This window comes from Tachyglossus aculeatus, chromosome 11 (assembly GCF_015852505.1).
Source record: "Tachyglossus aculeatus isolate mTacAcu1 chromosome 11, mTacAcu1.pri, whole genome shotgun sequence".
NCBI classification, from domain to species: Eukaryota; Metazoa; Chordata; class Mammalia; order Monotremata; family Tachyglossidae; genus Tachyglossus; species Tachyglossus aculeatus.
Window position 1 is genome coordinate 60,020,455 of NC_052076.1, and position 20,219 is coordinate 60,040,673.

At 45.1% G+C, this 20,219-nt stretch overlaps 1 protein-coding gene across 1 annotated transcript in view; it reads left to right on the forward strand.

The window, feature by feature from the left end:
* The window catches only part of SLC7A10 (solute carrier family 7 member 10), a 94,471-nt gene that overhangs the window by 45,277 nt on the left and 28,975 nt on the right, over positions 1-20,219 (forward strand). Inside the window, exon 2 of the mRNA XM_038754089.1 lies at positions 19,396-19,600. Within this exon, the coding sequence (XP_038610017.1) occupies positions 19,396-19,600 (205 nt within the window). The remainder of the gene's footprint in view (positions 1-19,395; positions 19,601-20,219) is intronic.

A 20,219-nucleotide genomic window follows, 5' to 3' on the forward strand; every position in this document is an offset into this window, starting at 1 on the left:
CTGTATACTTTAGTCATTTGGATCATAAAATAGTAACCATCTTTCGCCATAGCTCACACCCATGTGCTTAGAAATCTATTTCACCCCATTGTCCATACTCAACCTTTCCAGGATACTTGGAAAGTTTCCTTGCCTGGGGTTAGAGGGTTGGATGAAATAGCTACTCTAGTTTGGCATAAGTCTTAGATCCATGCAAGGCCTGGAGACCCTTCTAGCTGCTAAGAGTGCAGCTACAGTCCATTAACTGCCGTCCAAGTGTCTCAGTTCTTCAGTGGAGTCAAAAACATTTCATGGTTTGCCTCTGAAGATCTGTTACTCCACTAGAAGGTGTTTCCCACTGAAGAATGAACTTTCACCACCATTTGAAAAGGCTAATTTTAAAAGGCTTCAAAGTTGGACTTGCCCTAATCCTATTAGACATTCTTAACCTTGTCAAATCCAGTTGGAATGCTGGGATTGTGGCTTATAATGATTGATCATGTTGTTACTTGCTAAGAATTTTAACATATATATTTAAATGAAAGTCAGGCAATAAAATCACTTTTTTTCTTCATCAGCAATCTGCAATAGATATTAAAATTCCCCCACATTGTTCTTGGAAAATGACTCTGTGCAATATTGGAACATAATGCATTGCAATCTCATGGTAGCAGGGAATCTGGGGTAATATGTTATTAGTGCCTCTGGGTTGAAAGTGAAATTAACAAGTTTAACTCATTACAAGAATTTTAATGAAAACCTATATAATTTTTTCTTTATTTTCCCCTTCTGCCATTTTAAATTACATATTAGTTCTGTTTCCTTTGCCATGTTTCATCCGCTCTGAACCAAATCTCTGTTTCCTGAAAATGCATAATTTAGATCAGCGGCTATATAATTTTGTTTGGAAAGTGACTCTCTATTATAAGTAAAAGTGCTCTCTGCCACTCACAAAAAGGGTTCATTCATTCATTCATTCCATCAATCGTATTTATTGAGTGCTTACTTTGTACAGAGCACTTACTAAGTGCTTGGGAAGTACAAATTGGCAACATATAGAGACGGTCCCTACCCAACAACAGGCTCACAGTCTAGAAGGGGGTTGATTTATTATAACATTGAACATGTTATCACTATGTAAGAAGTCTGGATTTATGACAGTTGTTTGCTGAAGAACGAGTCTTAAAATGTTAATGGGAACCAATTTTTTTAAGAGCATTTCTTAAGTGCTTACTATATGTCAGACACAGTACTAAGTGCTGGGGTAGATATAAGCTACACAGTTGGACACAGTTCATGTCCCACATGGGGCTCAGAGTTATCCCCATTTTACAGATGAGGTAACTAAGGCAGAGAGAAGTGAAGTGACTTGCCCAAAGTCACATGGCAGAGAAGTGGTGGAGCTGGGATTAAAACCTAGGTCCTTCTGACTACCAAGCCTGTGGTCTATCCACAGGCCACATTGCTCCTCCATTTTTTTTTCCTCCCTATAGGAACTATGATATAAATGGGTGATTGGTTCCTGAAATAAGGTCATAGGTAAGCCTGATGAAGGACAGTGACTGAATCTGCCCTAGTGCTTGGAAAAGTATTTGATCAATTATATTTTTTGAGTACATACTGTTTGCAGAACACTGTACTAAGCACTTGGAGAGTACAGTATAACAGTTGATAGTCTTGCACACAATGAGCTTATAATTTTGAGGGAAAGACAGACATTGATATAAATAAATAGATTAAGGATATGGACATAAGTGCTGTGGGGCTGAAAGAAGGGTAAATTAAGGGTCCAAATCCAAGTGCAAGGATGACACAGAAGGGAGTGGGAGGAAACAAAATGAGTGCTTTATCAGGGAAGGTCTGTTGGAGAAGATGTGCTTTTAATAAGGTTTTGAAGGTGGGGAGAGTGATTGTCTGTCAGATATGAAGAGAGAGGGCGTTCCAGGCCAGAGGCAGGGCATAAGCAAGGGCTCTGCAAGAGATAAATGAGACTGAGATACAGTGAATAGGTTAGCAATAGAGCAGGAAAGTATGTGGGTCGGGCTGTAGAAATCAGGGAGATAAGGTAGGAGGAGGCAAGGTAATTGGATGCTTTAAAGACTATGATAAGGAGTTTCTGTTTGATGCGGAGGTGGATGGATAACCACAGGAGGTTTTGAGGTATTTGACACAAAGTGAGCACTTACCAAATACCATTATTATTATATCAAAATAACTGAGAATTGTGTATTCAGTAAATTATAGATGAGCAATATGCTACATTAATGTATTTATATTTCCAGGGGGGTACTGCGATTGGGTAACTGACTTCTTTGTCACTGAAAATAAAATGGATGTGTTGACCCTCACTGATGACTCCTCCTTCACCCTCACCCCCTTTAAACTTTCCTGACCCATCACAGTTTTTTAAATTGTTTCCCCATATGCCTAGAGCTCCCATGCATCCCATCAGTCAATCAATTGCATTTATTGAGCACTTACTGTGTGCAGAGCACTGTACTAAGCATTAGTAACTACTAAGCAATATAATAGGGTTGGTAGACATTTTCCCTGCCCACAGTGAGCTTACAGTCTAGCAAGGGAGACAGACATTAATATAAATTACAGATATATATGTAATTGCTGAGAGGCCGAGGGAGGGGTGAATAAAGGGTACAAATCCAAGTGCAAGGATGATGCAGAAGGGACAGGGAAAAGAAGAAATGAGAGCCTAGTCAGGGAAGGCCTCTTGGAGGAAGTGTGCCTTCACTTACCACGGTCCCAGAACCAGGATCATTAAGAAGCTTGGTGCTTTAAGTCGACAAAAATGTGTTGTAAAGCTGAAACAGGGTGTGAATTTAGAAACAAAAGTGTCATTCGTCTTAACATGAAACTCCTTAAGTTGAAGACTGCCTGTAGCAATTTCATATTGAACTGTAGCAAATAAGTGGATGGGGGATGCAATGCATTGTGAAATGCACGCCAAGAGTTTTACATACGTGACCCATTTATAGACATATTGGCCACTGCATAATGCCAGTGCGGTGCCATGGCACCGTGACCCGGCAGGCCATTGACTTGGTAGCCACTTGTGGCTTTGCTGCCCACATTAGCCAGCTAGTTTTCCGATTCCTGCTGAGTCCGTCCCCTCTCAGAACATTGGTGCCACTTCTGGGCCTGTGGCCCCTGCTGCCCACCCTGTGCCACCTGCTGCTCCACCAACCTCCACATCTCTGCCTTGGCCTTGAGTGGCCTGGTGGTCATGGCAGTTGCAGTGGCTGGGAATCTAGAAACAGAAACTGTCTCAGTATTAGCAGAGCCCCTCCATCCACATCCCTTTTGCTCCCCTACATCTTCTCTGTGGCCAGAGAAGCCATCTGACAATAATGGCATTTATTAAGAGCTCACTATGTGCTGAGCACTGTGGTAAGTACTGGAGTAGATACAAGTTAATCAGATTGGACATAGTCTCTGTCCCACATAGGGCTCCCAGTCTAAGGGAGGCAGAGCAGGTATTATATCCCTATTTTCCAAGTGAGAAAACTGAGGCATAGAGATGCATAGTGGATAGAGAATGGGCCTGGAAGACTGAAGGACATGAGTTCTAATCACTGTGGGCAGAAATTGTCACTCTTTATTGCTGTATTGTACTTTCCCAAGCACTTTGTTCAGTGCTCTGCAAACAGTAAGGGTTTAATAAATATGGACGAATGAATTGGATAATCCTGACTTTACCACTTGTCTTCTGTGTGACCTTGGGCAACTCACTAAACTTCTCAGTGCCTCAGTTACTTCATTTGTAAAATGGGGATTGAGACTATGAGCTCTCTGTGGGGAGGGACTGTGTCCAAACCTATTTTCTTGTATCTACCCCAGTGCTTATTCATTCATTCATTCATTCATTCATTCATTCAATCGTATTTATTGAGCGCTTACTGTGTGCAGAGCACTGTACTAAGCGCTTGGGAAGTACAAGTTGGCAACATGTAGAGATGGTCCCTACCCAACAGTGGGCTCACAGTCTAGAAGGGGGAGACAGAGAACAAAACATATTAACAAAATAAAATAAATAGAATATGTACAAGTAAAATAAATAAATAGAGTAATAAATACGTAAAAACATATATACATATATACAGGTGCTGTGGGGAAGGGAAGGAGGTAAGGCAGGGGGGATGGAGGGGGGAGGAGGGGGAGAGGAAGGAGGGGGCTTAGTACAGTGCCAGGCAAATAGTAAGTGCTTGTACTTTTCAAGCACTTGGTACACTGCTCTGCACATAGTAAGCACTCAATAAATATGATTGAATGAATGAATGAACAAATCACGACAATTATTATTATTACTACTTGTCCAAGGCTATACAGTGGGCTGACGTTAAAGCCAGGACTCACAACCAGGTCTTCTGACTCCAATTAATGGTATTTGATTGAGCTCTTACTGTATTCAGAGCACTGTACTAAGCACTTGGGAGAGTACAATACAACAGAGTTGGCAGACATGTTCCCGGCTCACAAGGAGCTCATAGTCTTGTGGTGAGCTTACAGTCTAGAGTTCCCAGTCCTGTGCTGCTTTTGGGTCTCTGGAAGGATTGAAGTAGTGTGGTGTAATGAATAGAGAACTGGCCTGGGAATCAGAAGGTCATGGATTCTAATCCCTGCTCTGCCACTTGTCTGTTATGTGACCTTGGGTAAGTCATTTCACTTCTCTGTGCCTCAGTTACCTCATCTTTAAAATAGGGATTGAAACTGTGAGTCCCTGGCCTGGGAATCCAAAGGATCTTGGTTCTAATCCCAGCTTCCCATGTGTCTCTGTGTGACCTTGGGCAAGTCAACTCACTTCTCTGTGCCTGTTACCTCATCGGTAAAATGAGGATTGAGACTATGAGCCCCATTTGGAACTGGGGAGTGACCTGGAACTCCCTCCTTCCTCAGATCTGACTGACAATTACTCTCCCCTCCTTCAAAGCCTTATTGAAGGCACATCTCCTCCAAGAGGCCTTCCCAGACTAGGCCACCCCCTTTCCTCTTCTCCCATTACCGTCTGCAATCACCCTGACTTGCTCCCTTTGCTCTTCCCCATTCCCAGCCCCACAGTGCTTATGTACATGTCTGTCATTTATTTATTTGTATTGATGTCTGCTCCCCCATGTAAACTGTAAGCTTGTGGTGGGCAGGGAATGTGTCTGTTTATTGGTGTATTGTACTTTCCCAAGTGCTTAGTACAGTGCTGTGCACACAATAAGCACTCAATAAATATGATTGAATGAATGAATAAATGAATGACAAGGACTGTCTCCAACCCGATTTTCTTGTTTCCTCGCCAGTGCTCAGTACAGTGCCTGGAATATAGTAAGCACTTAACAAATATCACAGTTATTCACTTTGGAAGTAAGCCTAAAATGCAGAGGTGAGGATTTTTTCAAGTAGTCTCATTCTTAACTCAAAATTGAACCATCAAGTTTCCCCAGACTGGCCCTTTGGTGAAAGTTGCCAAGTTAAGAAAACTGTCTTTTTCGCAAGTGCACATTGTGAATTCCTTCTCAATCTGTCCCCAGAGCATTGAACTGAAGATAGTTTTAAATCATCACTCAGAGGCAAACAGTTCCCCTCCTACATAACAGTTGCTTTGTTCCCCTCCTACCCCCTCCTTCCCCTCCCCCAGTTCATTTTGAACCATCACCAAATCTACTGAGTTTGCCTTGGTCAATCCTGAGCCACTTAGGGTCTTCCTAGATTCCTCAGGGTAGAGCTCAAACTCCAGAGCTGACCCTGTTCTCCCCTCCTCAGGATGCTCCATTTTCTGTCATGTGTTTTGTCTGATTTCCCCCCCCCCCCCCACACACACACACATGTTTTCTGGCCCTTTTGTTTTGGGCTCTGTCCAGGTCTTGGACAGCTGGGATCTGCCCTCTAATGCTAAATTTCTTTAGTCACAGGGGCTAATCAGAAGGAACCAGGTCAAACAGCCCCTGCTTGTTTCACATTCTCCCTACCTCTTTACCTTTGGTCTCCCTCTTTCCTAGTGCCTCCACTTCCTCCTCTCAGCTCTAAAGACTGTCGGGCCCCAAGGAGTCTTCCTCTTCCATCTTACTCTGCCTCAAAACCTAGGGTCACCAGCTCTTTGCCCTTCCAGATATTTGGGCAGGAAGGTGTAGCTGTAAGATAGATTTCCACTCCTTGGAAACCAAAGGGTAGACGTTTAGAGGTTAGGCCTTGCCCTCTGCCCTCAGAATATGCCCCCCAACCAGGCCCAAGCATCTCTGAGGTGACCTGGGCTCCCTCTGACTGTTGCCAGTCACAGTGGCTTTCTGGCTAGGAACTTTCTACTTTTCCTCTGGAAAATAGATCACCCAAAACCATTCTCCTCAGCACAGATGAACTGTTCCTGATCTCTAATGTATTAGCAATAATCTTTTCTTCCCACCTCCTAGATGCTTAGATTCCAACCCCATCCGGTATCCTCCCCATTTTCAAGGAATTTAGTTATTGCAGATCAAAATCCAACAGAAAAATCACAAGCTTTATTTGTTACGCTGCCCCACCAAGTCTCCCCAAAACACACAGTCATCCAGCCTTCTCAGTGGGAAGAGCTTGAGATGATGAGTCAAAAGATCTGGGTTCGAGTCTCAGTTGCAACACGTACCTGCTAACATCTCTGGGCCTCATTAGCTTCCTCATTTTTTATGAGGATCAAGAAGTCATTCTCCCTCTCCCTTTGATCGTGAGTCCCATGTGAGATCGGCACTGTATCAAATCCGATTACCTTGTCTTACCCCAGTGCTCGATCCATAATTCTTAAACATAATAATTACAGTACTTTTAGACCTTAAGCTCATTGTGGACAGAAAACATGTCAATCAACTCTATGTTGTACTCTCCCAGGTGCTTAGTACAGGGCTTTCTTTCCTTTCCTCTCCAACCAAACTGCTACCACATTAGTACAGTCCCTCATCGTATCCCAACTTGATTACTGCATCAGCCTCCTTTCTGACCACCCAACCTCCTGTCACTCCCCACTTCAGTGCATACTTCATTCTGCTGCCCAGATTATCTTTCTACAGAAACGTTCTGGGAATGTCACCCCCTCCTCAAAAATCTCCAGTGGTTGCCTATCAACCTCTGTATCAAACAAAAGCACCTCACTATTGGCTTCAAAGCTCTACATCACCTTGCCCTTTCTTACCTCACCTCCTTTCTCTCCTTCTACATCCCAGCCTGCTCACTCCACTCATCTGGTGCTAACCTTCTCACTATGCCTCGTTCTCGCCTGTCCTGCCATTGACCCCTGGCCCCCGTCCTACCTCTGGCTTGGAATGCCCTCCCTCCCCAAATCCACCAATCACACATCCTCCCTACAAAGCCCTACTGAAGGCCCACCTCCTCCAAGAGGCCTTCCCAGACTAAGCCCCCCTTTTCTTCAGCTCCCCCTCCCCAACTTGCTCCCCTTGCCCCCCCCCCCCCGCCGCAGCACTTGTGTATATATGTACGTATCTATGATTCTATTTATATTGATGCCTGTTTGCTTGTTTTGATAGAGAAGCAGCATGGCTCAGTGGAAAAAGCCTGGGTTTGGGAGTCAGAGGTCATGGGTTCTAATCCTGGCTCCACCACTTAGCTGTGTGACTTTGGGCAAGTCACTTGACTTCTCTGTGCCTCAATTACCTCATATGTAAAATGGGGATTGACTGTGAGCCCCACGTGGGATGATCTAATCACCTCGTATCCCCCCCCCAGCGATTAGAACAGTGCGTTGCACATAGAAAGCGCTTAACAAATGCCGTCATTATTATTATTATACACTGATGCTTGTTTACTTGTTTTGTTGTCTCTCTCCCCCCTTTTAGACCATAAGTCCAGTGTGGGCAGGGATTGTGTCTCTTTATTGCTCAATTGTACTTTCCAAGCACTTAGTACAGTGCTCTGCACATAGTAAGTGCTCAATAAATACGATTGAATGAATGAATGCTCTGAACCCAGTCTGCGCTCAATAAATATAACTGATTGAATAATTGTATTTTCATTAGCACTATTATTTGTGGAGGGAGTGTGATAGGCTGGAGATGGTCAGCAAGGCTAACAGGATCTGGGCTTTTTTTTTTTGCATGAATACAGATCAGCTTCCATTTACCCTGGATAAGAGGTAGATATAAAGGCAGATCTGAAGCCTGTCATATGAGGGAAGCCTGTAGCACCTGCTTCCTGGTTGGTCAGTCAGTTGTATTTATTGAGCGCTTACTGTGTGCAGAGTACTGCCCTAAGCACTTGGGAGAGTACAATACAACAATGTAACAGACACATTCCCTGCCCACAGCGAGCTTACAGACTAGAGGGGGAGACAGATGCAAATTACAGATATGTACATAACTACTGTGGGCTGAAAGGGGAGGATGAATAAAGGTGACAGACACAGGTTTTCTTTCAATCTCACATGTCTTCTTAGCTCATCATTAAATTCCATTACTCAGCAGCTGAGGATGGCATGGGTGAAACTTTCCATTTGGAATTATGGCAGGCCCTGAAAGGCCTTCATTTCTAGCATTTTAGTCCATTTTCTTGCCTAGTATGCTTCCGTGCTCTCATTCGAGCAGCCAACAATGTAATAGGATGAATGACCCCCCCCCCCCCCACCAGAGTTGGAAAAGAATCCTTCCCACTATTACAGCATTGTGTCCAATTTTGGTCCCTGCCCTTTGGAAGGATGTGGGAGATCCTGTTGGGAATCCAGGGAAGAGTGACCAGAATGGTTAAGGGGAGAGGAAAACAGGTCCTGGGAGGAAGAAAGGTTAATGGAAGTAGGATGGATCAGCCCAGAGTTGGGTGATTTAAGAACTATTTCTCTAGGCTTAGAGAGAGAACATTAGGAAATATTTCCCGACTGTCAAAGGAATTCCACCCTTGCAGGATTATCCCAGGTTGGGAATCACCTTCTCCAGATATGGTAAAGAAAAGAATAGTCAACTACCTGTCCTGAAAGGTCTAGCTATTTCACCTGCCTGAAGACAAGAGGCTGGACCAAATGATCATTTTCTAATGTTGTTCTTTGCTTTTTTAACCATGTGGCAGAACCCTGAGGAAACCAGGCTCTTGGTTTCCTAAATTCTGCTGTTTGTTCCTTCCTTTACACAATTCTTGCTTCCTTCACAAATGAGAGTAAATCACTGGCACACTAAGCCAAGGACACTGACCTTGAGAGTGGCCACAGAGCATGCTTGCAGGAGTCGTGTGATGGTTGCCCTTCTGAATATTCACATCTTCCCACTTTCCAGACACAATCTGAGATCCAGAACTGTAAGGCTGCTCAGTGTTATCTTTCACCTGAGAGAGCAGGAGCTGAGATTGGTGGGGACAGGGAAAGGTAGAGGACATGGGTAATATAAGCTGAAAGAGATCTGATCTTAGGAACCTCCCAAAATGGGAAATAAGGAAAAGCCTCACAGTTAAATTATTTTGAGCAATGAGACAGTGTCTCTTATTTCGGGTTTGACTTTTTCAAGAGTTTCATACTGTGTTCTGCATGCAATGGGCACTTAATTACCATTGATGAAATAAATGCTATTGTCTGACTCGGGTGTAAGCCCCCCTATTCCCCCAAATTGGTTCCTTTCAGGTCAGTCATTCCAGACTTGGAAATGACCCCTGACCATAACACCTAAGGCAGGTATTGATTTATGCCAGTGAAGATCAAACTTCTGATGTCATTTACGGAACTGCCACAGCATCACCTAGAAACTGGGGAAGATGAGCTGGGAAAACAGATGTGAATGGATATGTTTAGGTCCTTCTGGAGGAGACTGTTTGTCTCCTGAATGATGAATATCTAGCTAGCAAGATTCTGACCTCAGGGTCCACATTTTTTCCTACCGTATTTCAGAAAAAGTCTGGGAGCATCAGTTACTTTAAAAATATACTTCTTTCCTCTCTGACAGAGGAAAGAAAGATACACAACATTCAAATTGAGGGGTTGGATGATCACACTGCATTTTTAACTACTGGCTATTCTTTTGAGAGATGTTTTAAAGCTGGGAGGGGAAATCAAGAGTGAGTCAAAGTGAAGGTCAGGGTCAGGGCCTTTAGCACAGGTGAGAACTAAATCTGATCCCTTCTTTTCCTCCCATCAGACTCTGGAAGGCATCCCACATTCAGGACAGTAGCTGAGAAGCAGTGTGGTCTAGTGGATAAAGTCAGAAGGTCCTGGATTCTAATCCTGACTCTGCCCCCTGTCTGCTGTATGACCTTGGGCAAGTCACTTTATTTCTTTATGTTTCTGTTACCTTGTCTGTAAAATGGGGATTATGACTTTGAGCCCCATGTGGGACCAGGGACTGTGTCCAACCCGGTTAGGAACCAGGGCCTGTGTCCATCCCGGGTAGTTTGTATCTATCCCAGCGCTTAGTACAGTGCCTGGCACAGAGTAAGCGCTAAATAAATACCACTTTAAAAAAGCTGCAAGGGGAAGATGGGTGGCAGCCTCGACCCACTTCAGAGCTTGAGTTGTGTTAGAATTTGGAGGAAAGAGGTTCATGGAGCCAGACAGGAATTGGTTTCCAAGTTACTGCCCGGAGCCACGAAAATGATCTTTCCACATTGGGGTTATTAAAAGCTGCAGCTTTTAACATCCAGGTCAGACAGGAGCCGTCTGGAAAAACCACTGAGGGGGTGGCTCTGCTCAGAGTAAATGTTCCCAGCGCTGGACACTATATAAAGAGGCAGACAGGGACTCTGAGCCGGCTTGAAGTTTGTGTGTGTGTGTTGGCTAGTCTATCGGCATCTTGCCCTTTTGGTAATCCAACTTCCTCCCTAAGAATCAGAAACGACAGGCGTGCAGATTCTTGGAATCCAAGATCTGGCAGGGATCTCGAGACGTCATCTTGTCCATCCCCCTGCTTGTAGGCCCACCGCCTCAACAGCAAGCAGATGGGTGGGTGGCGAAGCTCTCCTACTCAGAACGGGCCCCGGGAACAGACATGCCTCCTTCTCCCCCATTCCCTGCTGCTTGGAACGGGCGACGATGCCCGTTGAGGAGGAGCTGCCGCCCTGGGTGGTCCCGGGTATCTCTGCAAGAGTCGAGCTGCAGGAGCGGGCCAGCAAGTGGCGCCAGGGGCCTGTGTCTTGGCCTGGGCTGCCCGGGGCCTTGGAGTGGGGAGGACTGCGAAATCAGGAGGTGGCAGACCCAAGTCTACGAGTTCGGCGGTAACCCTGGACGCCCAAGAGGCCGCTGCTTTGGGTCCTCTGAGCCTAAATCCAAGCAGGCTAGCCCTTAATTGACTCTGCTTTGGGAAGAGGAATGTGGTGGCCTGAAAGATTGGATGGATGGATGGATGGATGGATGGGTGGGTGGATGGATGGATGGAGTCATTCATTCATTCAATCGTATTTATTGAGCAGTTACTGTGTGCAGAGCACTGTATGAAGCGTTTGGGAAGTACAGGTTGGCAACGTATAGAGACGGTCCCTACCCAACAGTGGGCTCACAGTCTAGAAGGGGGAGACAGAGAACAAAACAAAACATATTAACGAAATAAAATAAATAAGTAGAATATGTACAAGTAAAATAAATAGAGTAATAAATACGTACAAGCATATATACAGGTGCTGTGGGGAGGGGAAGGAGGTAAGGCGGGGGGGGATGGAGAAGGGGTGGAGGGGGAGAGGAAGGAGGGGGCTCAGTCTTGGAAGGCCTCCTGGAGGAGGTGAGCTCTCAGTAGGGCCTTGAAGGAAGAGAGCTAGCTTGGCGGATGGGCAGAGGGAGGGCATTCCAGGCCAGGGGGATGACGTGGGCCGGGGGTCGACGGCGGGACAGGCGAGAATGAGGCACGGTGAGGAGGTTAGCGGCAGAGGAGTGGAGGGTGCGGGCTGGGCTGTAGAAAGAGAGAAGGGAGGTGAGGTAGGGGGGCGAGGTGATGGAGAGCCTTGAAGCTGAGGGTGAGGAGTTTGAGTGTGTGTTTAAAGAGTTAATTCTGCCCTTAACAAATACCATCATTATTATTATTATAAAGTCCCTGGCTCCCGTCACCCAACCTAGCAGTCCACATGCCCAATATAGGCTTCTAAAAATACATCTGTCATTTAGGATGATGTAACTTTTGGGAGTTTGTATGCAGAATTTAGTTGGCCAGGCTTCCCCACCTCCACCGTGCCCCACCAACAGAGTCCCCTAAATGGCCGGACCTGCCCTGCTCTAGCTGGAAGATATCGTATTAGCATCAATCAATCAATCAATCGATGGTACTTACTCTATCCGGAACACGGTACTGAGCTCTTGAAGAGTAAGCACAATAGACTTGGTAGACACAGATCCTTGCCAAAAAGAGCTTACAGTCAAATGAATGGGGAAATTTCATTCAATTATATTTGCTGAGTGCTTACTCTGTGCAGAGCACTGTGCTAAGCACTTGGGAGAGTACAACAAAACAAGAGTATAAGGGTATATACATAAGTGAAATGAAGAAGCAGCATGGATAGAGCACAGGTCTGGGAGTAGAAGGTCATGGGTTCTGACCCTAGCTCTCCCACTTGTCTGCTATGTGACCTTGAGCAAGTCACTTCTCTGCCTCAGTTACCTCATCTGTAAAATGGGGACTGAGATTGTGAGTCTCATGTGGGATAGAGACTGTGTCCAACCCGATTTGCTTGTATCCACCCCAGCACTTAGTACAGTGAGTGGCACATAGTAAGCACTTAATAAATACCATAATAATTATGATTATAAGTGTTATGGGGCTGGAGGTGGGGTGAATCAAGTGCTTATCAGAATTTTGTGCAGCCCCCTTTCTCCAGGTGGCATGGGAAACAGAATGGGTTAGTGGATAAAGCACTGACCTAGAAGTAAACAGGACCTGAGTTCTAATCCTAGCTCCTCCACATGTCTGCAGTGTGACCTTGGGCAAGTCACTTCAATCCTCTGCCTCAGGTACCTCATCAGTAAAAAATGAAGATAAGAGTATGAGCCCCATATGGGACAGAAACTGTGTCCAATCTGATTAACATGTATCTACCCCAGCACTTTAAACAGTGCTCAGCACATAGTAAGTGCTTAATAAGTACCATTAGTATTATTATGGTCAAAGTGCCCCTACCCAAGGACCAGGTTTGCTCAGATAATTCAATACTACTCCCTCAGACTAATGAGGCCCATCATAACAGCCCTTCCTCTTCCCACCCTCACCACCCCCACGGATCTGCTCATGTTGGTCCTTTGGCGTCTACTCCAAGGGGGCTATAGGGGCTGGCGCCCCATAGGTAGGGGCGAAGCCACTGTTTTTGCCCCCAGTGGTTTGGACAGGACTCCAAGGCTTGTTATAATAATAGTGGTATTTGTTAAGCACTTACTATGTGCCAAGTACTGTTCTAAGCACTGGGGTCAATACAAGTTAATCAGGTTGTCCCACGTAGGGCTCAAAGTTTTATCCCCATTTTACAGATGATGTAACTGAGGCACAGAGAAGTTAAGTGACTTGCCAAAAGTCACACAGCTGGTAAGTGGAGGAGTCAGGATTAGAACGCTCAACCTCTGACTCTCAAGCCCGATTATCTTGTCTCTGCCCCAGTGCCTAGTACAAGGCTTGGCACATGGTAAGCATTTAACAAATATCACTTGTTATTGTTATTATTATCATTATTATTATTGCACTCCCCCTCCCACAGAGAGTATGGAAAACAAGACTCAGCAGCCCTAAAAGAGCCAAGTCTGAGTAGTCAGGCCACCTGGACTGTCTAGAAGTCCAGGCCTAGGAAGGTAGGTGGCCATCCATGAGAGTTCACCCTGTGCTCTGCTCCCAGGTAGCAGCCTCAGTTTGGAACCTTCCTGGACCCCTTTCAGGTAGATCCAAACTGGTCTAGTCTCTTGGGAGGATGTAGAGGCATCCACAGGCCCCTGGACCAGAGATCAATTAATCATATTTACTGAGTGCTTATTATGTGCAGAGCTCTTTACTCTTTACACTTGGGAGAATACACTATAACAGAGCTGGTAGTCACATTCCTGGCCTACAACAAGATTACAGTTGAGAGGGGAAGACAGACAATAATATTTATTTGTATCGGTCTATCTCCCCCACTCTAGACTGTAATCTCGTTGTGGGCCGGTAATGTCCCTGTTTATTGTTGTATTGTACTTTTCCAAGCACTTAGCACAGTGCTCTGCACACTGTACATGCTCAATAAATACAATTGAATTGATGAATATATAATATAAATAAATTGTGGCTATGTACTAAGTGCTGGAGAGTTGAGGGAGAGGTGAATAAGGGAGAAAATCCAAGTGCAAGAGTGATCCAGAAGGGAGTGGGAGAAGAGGAAGTGAAGAGCAGACCCTCTCATCCCCGAGCCCTGAGGGATCAGTCCTACAGTAGAGGGCAAGCCAGCACTCCAGTGCCTATCTGAGGCAGGAACCGTGGCTACTTCCTCATTTGAGCCCCAAGCACATCATTCTGTGCTCTGTGTCCTGTGGCTGAAGCTGGTTAAACTAACAGGCTCACAGACACGCCTAGTGCAGAGGAGCAGTAAGCATTTAACAAATAACACTTGTTATTGTTATTATTATTATTGCACTCCCCCCTCCCCCCCGCCACAGAGAGTACAAAAAACAAGACTCAGCAGCCCTAGAAGAGCCAAGTCTGAATAGTCAGGACACCTGATCTGCCTAGAAATCCAGGCCTAGGGAGGTAGGTGGTCATCCATCTGGCCATTCATCTTCTGGGTTTTTCCCAGAGGTCGGCCTCCCTGTTGACCTTCCTTCACCCGCGGGCCAGTACCACATGGTGCTCTCACTATGGAGGTTATTGTCTCTTCATTTTCTAGTGAGAATTAGGACTCTTGGTCAATCATCCACCTCCTCCATCCTCTTTAGTGTTATCTCACAGCTAGCTGAATTAGTGAAAGAAATCATTCACAACTGGGCACCACTGGAATCTTTTGGCCGAGCTGAAGAGTTTTACCTTCCCCTCAGAAATTCTTTGGGGAGCATTCTACAGCCTAGAGCAATAAGAAGGGCGAATAGAATGAATATAGGAGAAGGGACCTCAGAGAACATCTGAGCGCAAGCCTCAGAAACCCTCTTGCAGGGGTCCTGGAGGTTGTTATTGACTCCGTGTCAGCCCCTCTCCATCCTTATGTAAATGGTGTCTAAATTCAGGTCAAAATTCATATGTTCGTTTCCAGCCAGTTGAAACGTTGAACTTGCCTCCTTCATCTATTTCAGTGGTGATATTTGTTAAACACTTATGTGCCAAGGACTCTACTAAACATTGGGGTAGATACAAGAATCCTGTTCCTGTCCTACATGGTCAAATAAAACTCTCAAAGGAAAAATTTTCCCACACAAAAATTCACACCCCTACCAAATATATTCAATATGTCCACCATGTAACAATATAATAATAATAATGATGACATTTATTAAGTACTTACTATGTGCAAAGCACTGTTCTAAGCACTGGGGAGGTTACAAGGTAATCAGGTTGTCCCACGGGGGGCTCAGAGTCTTAATCCCCATTTTTACAGATGAGGTAACTGAGGCACAGAGAACTTACGTGACTTGCCCAAAGTCACACAGCTGACGTTTGGCAGAGCCAGAATTTGAACCCATGACCTCTGACTCCAAAGCCACTTTCCACTGAGCTCTTTCCACTGAGCTCTTTCCACTGAGCTCTTTCCACTGAGCCACGCTGCTTCTCAATATATCATCTCATAAATGAGTTTTACTACTAACCATTTCAATTACGTGGCTTCAGAGAAAACTAGACCCTCGGCAGATCCATTAGCCCTGTGAGTTATGTAGACTGACTCATTCATGTCAAGACCTACCCATTCAGTACAAATTGTTGCCAATTAATTCCGAACAAAGATTAAAATGTCTTGTAATGTTTCAGATAAAGATAAGCCATATGCAATATTTAATTTTGCCATTATTCTAACCTAATCCCCCCTTGATATGGCTTGCTCGCTGCTTTATGAAACCATTATGTATGTTTAGAAGTTGTTTTTTGGTGTGGGGATGACTCCGCTGAAGGTGTGCTTGGGAAATCATCTGAGTTTGGGGGGAGTTTAAGTGAATGGAGAAGGTGCTGAGTCAATTTACCCAAAGACCCTAGGGCAGGCAGGGCATATGGGAGGAAACGAAAACTCTGAGTAGGCCTGGGTGTCAGAGTCCCGGAGCCTATATGTGTACAGTAGGGATTACCAGTAGAAACTTTTTATCTTGATTCAGCACAGTAAATGATCTAGAGTATGCAGGCTGTGGAAGAGCTCAAGGAGCCCTCTAACTGGTCGAGAATTGACTGTGGAAGCAGCTGCCTGGGAGTGTCAACAGCTTTGCCCTCCCCGCCCCTAATCTCCTGCTGCTGCTGCTGCCTCCTCACCCTCCTTCCCCCTCTCCCCACAAACCCCAGGACTCTAGGGAGGCCCCAGGTGTCGGAGGGGTGGATGGATAGAAAAGGACAAAATGCCATCTGTCATCCAGTGTTGGTGTTCCCTGAGCAGCGTGGAGGTGAAGTTAGTGGTCCGTTAGACCTTTTGGCACAGGGCAATCCCACTCAGTGTTAAATTTTCACCAGGCTGATGGGGACCAAAAGGTATTTCCCAGTGGAAATCCTCTTCAAAAAAATCTATCTGCCCCATCCCCATCTGTCTCTTCCACATTTTATAGGTCCCATCCACTGCATTACTCTTTCCCCAAGTCGTTCTCTTTTTTGAAGTAGGGGAGTAGATAGTATTCACAGTTGCTCAACTTTGTAAATATACCCAATTCTCCCTTTAGCACAGGGACTGCAATCTTACAGACGACCAGGTTAAAGAGAAATTGCATTGTAGTATTCACCCTGTGTCCACTGCTGCATACATGCTCACAACTGTTGGGAAGCAGCGTGGCCTAGTGAATAAAGCCTGGAGCTAGGAGCCAGAGGTCCTGGGTTCTAATCCCGGCTCCACCACCCATCTGCTCTATCACTTTAGGCAAGTCTTCACTTCCCTGTGCCTCAATTTCCTTAACTGCAAAATGGAGATTCAATCCCTATTCTTCCTCCTCCTTAGATTGCGAGCCCCATGTGGAACAGGGACTGTATCTCGCCTGAGTAACTTGTATATTCCCCAGTGCTTAGAACAGTGCCTGACACTTAATAAGCACCTAACAAATACCATGAAAAACTGTTCCAGCACTACAACCTATCTTACCCAGACTGGCACACGGTATCAGAGAAACTTTTGCTAATCCTTCCATCCTGTTCTATCCAGAACATGTAGTGCAAACATGCATACTGCACAATTGATTGTACACACAGAAATGTAAAAACTGCATTATTTCCCAGTCCCCACCCCCGGCCCAACTCTCCAATTTTCCCTAGCTCACTCTGTCCAAGAAGTAAAATAAATACCCTCTTTACAATTTAGCTAACATAAATAATTCCTAGTACACTCTCCTCTCTCCAAACCAGGTCTCTTTTCTTCACATCCTCACCCAAACCCAGCCAGTATCATTCCAGGAGTGAAGTTATGAGAAGCAGCGTGACTCAGTGGAAAGAGCCCGGACTTGGGAGTCAGAGGTTGTGGGTTCTAATCCTGGCTCTGCCACTTGTCAGCTGGGTGACTCTGGGCAAGTCGCTTCACTTCTCTGTGCCTCAGTTCCCTCATCTGTAAAATGGGGGTGAAGACTGTGAGCCCCACCTGGAACAATCTGATGACCTTGTATCTAGCAGTCCACATGCCCAATATGGGCTTCTAAAAATACATCTATCATTTAGGATGATGTAACTTTTGGGAGTTTGTGTGCAGAATTTAGTTTGCCAGGCTTCCCCAATTAGATGGTAAAATTCTCAAGGATGGAGACCATGTCTTCCACTTCTTATACTCCCAGAAAAGTCAGCTCAAAAAGTTGACAGTTTCATAAAGGGTAGTTGGTTTCAGTTTTTGCACATTTAGGTTATGGCAATTAATGGAGAAAGAAAAGGAGAGGATTATTATTAATGATAATAATGAATGTGGTCTTCATTAAGCACTTACTACATTACAAGCACTGTCGGCACTTAGAACAGTGCTTTGCACATAGTAAGCACTTAATAAATGCCATCATTATTATTATTACAAAATGATGGGATAGAAGGAAGATAATCAGGTCAGATATAGTTCCTGCCCCTCACAGAGCTCCCAGTCTAAGGAAGAACAGGTATTTCATCCTTATTTTTCAGATGAAGAATCAGAGGAACAAGAAAGTTTAAGATATTTGTCCAAAACCACACAATGGGCAAGTGGCAGAGATCTCCTGGCTCCCAATCTTGTGCTCTTTCCCCAAGGCCACATCCCTTTGGGAATCCTCTAAAAAGACAATGTCCTAGTAAAGGCCTTCCCCTACTAAGGCTTCATTTCTCCTACTCCCTCTCCCTTCTGCTTCACCCTTGCACTTGGATTTGTACCCTTTATTTACCCCACCCTCAGCCCCACAGCACTTAGGTACATATCCATAATTTATTTTAATATCTGTCTTCCCCTTTAGGCTGCAAGCTCCTTGAAGGGAGGAGAGATGTCTACCAACTCTGTTATATTCTCCCAAGCACTTAGTAGAGTGCTCTGTGCACAGTAAGTGCTCAGTAAATAATAACAATAATAGTATTTGTTAAGCAATTACTATATGCAAAGCACTGTTCTATGATTGATTGATTGAATTGATTGAAAAAGCCCTGAGTTGGAGAGTCAGAAGACCTAGCTTCCTGCTCCTGCTAGTCCTGTGGCCTGCTGGGTGACCGTTGAGAGGTTCACCTAGCCACCCCAGACTTCAGTTTCCCCACTTAAAACTCACAAGAATTCCATGATCCCTTCTGCCCAATTGACAGAATTAGAAACACAAATGAAAGTCTGCATCATTGGAAAATTAAAATGTAATTTCTTTTTGAATAATATTTGTATGATGTTTGAAGTTATGAGTAAATATGTAAATAGCATAATTTTTCCATTTAGAATACTTTGTATCAGGTGTGTATTCAGCCGGTTGCTTCTGAAAATCTACCAATCAATGATATTTATTGAGCACTTACTATGTACAGAACATCATACTAAGCACTTGAGAGAGTATAATACAGCAGAGTTACTGGGCATGTTCCCTGCCCATAATGAGTTTACAGTCTAGAAAAGTCTGAAAAGCCTTTAGTAATGAAATGATGAAAAATGGGCACAAAATGAAAAAATAGCAGGAAAATTATTAGGAAGAAGAGGGTTTTAGCAAGCTCAGGTACAATAATCATTATTATTGAAATGCTTCCCCTCCCTTGGACTGCTCCTTAGCTACCAAAGTTACTTCCACTGTCAAACTGCTGAGGCAAGAATCTGCATGATGGGTTTCTGATTCAACATTTCATTTGGATGGAGGGACAAGGTCATTCTGGGGCCCCGCAAAAAATATTCTTGCTGCTAACCTGACACCTCTTTTCTCTCTCCCTCTGCCCCCTCCAGGGAACATCATTGGCTCTGGGATCTTCATCTCCCCCAAGGGCGTCCTGGAGCACACGGGCTCGGTGGGCCTGGCGTTGATTATCTGGGTGCTTGGAGGTGGCATTGCTGCCCTGGGCTCTTTCTGCTACGCAGAGCTTGGAGTTGCTATTCCTAAATCAGGGGGCGACTATGCCTACGTCACAGAGATCTTCGGGGGCCTCGCTGGGTGAGTGTGGCATTACGGTACGCCACTTTTCCTTGGTTTTTAACATGTTTCAAAATGTCTTGAATATTCTAGCAGATCTTGGGCTAGGAGGGGACAAACCCAATTCCCCAAGAGGGTGCACCGAGCCCAAGAAACTTGGCCTTGCCTGGCCTTCCCCTGGCATTGCCAGCTCTTGCTCACTGGTCCTTGTAGACTCTTAACTAGCATTCACATAAGCCCAGCTCAGCCTTCCACTTGCTGTGCAGTCTTAGGCCTAGTATCCCCTCTCTGGGCCTTATCTGCCTCTGGTGTTGGTGGGGAGAGGTCCTTAACTTGACCAGCCTTTCTCTCAGGCTTTCACAGAAATGCTCTGCTTGAGGGCACAAACAGGACCTTGGGGCCTGGAAGGGCTAAAGCCACAACCAAAGAGGGATCTGGGTGTGCTCCATCCTTTTTTCAAGGCAGGACCCAGCCAAGCATCTGTAAATAGCTTCCAGGAAATCAAGTTAACTGTGGCGGCAATTAGCAAAGCCAAAAGCACTTCTGTAGTGGAAGCCCATTTCATTAACTTTCATCATTGAAAACTGAAGGTTTCCTTATTGACACTCTTTCCCCCACCCCCAAACCAGGCAAGGAGAAA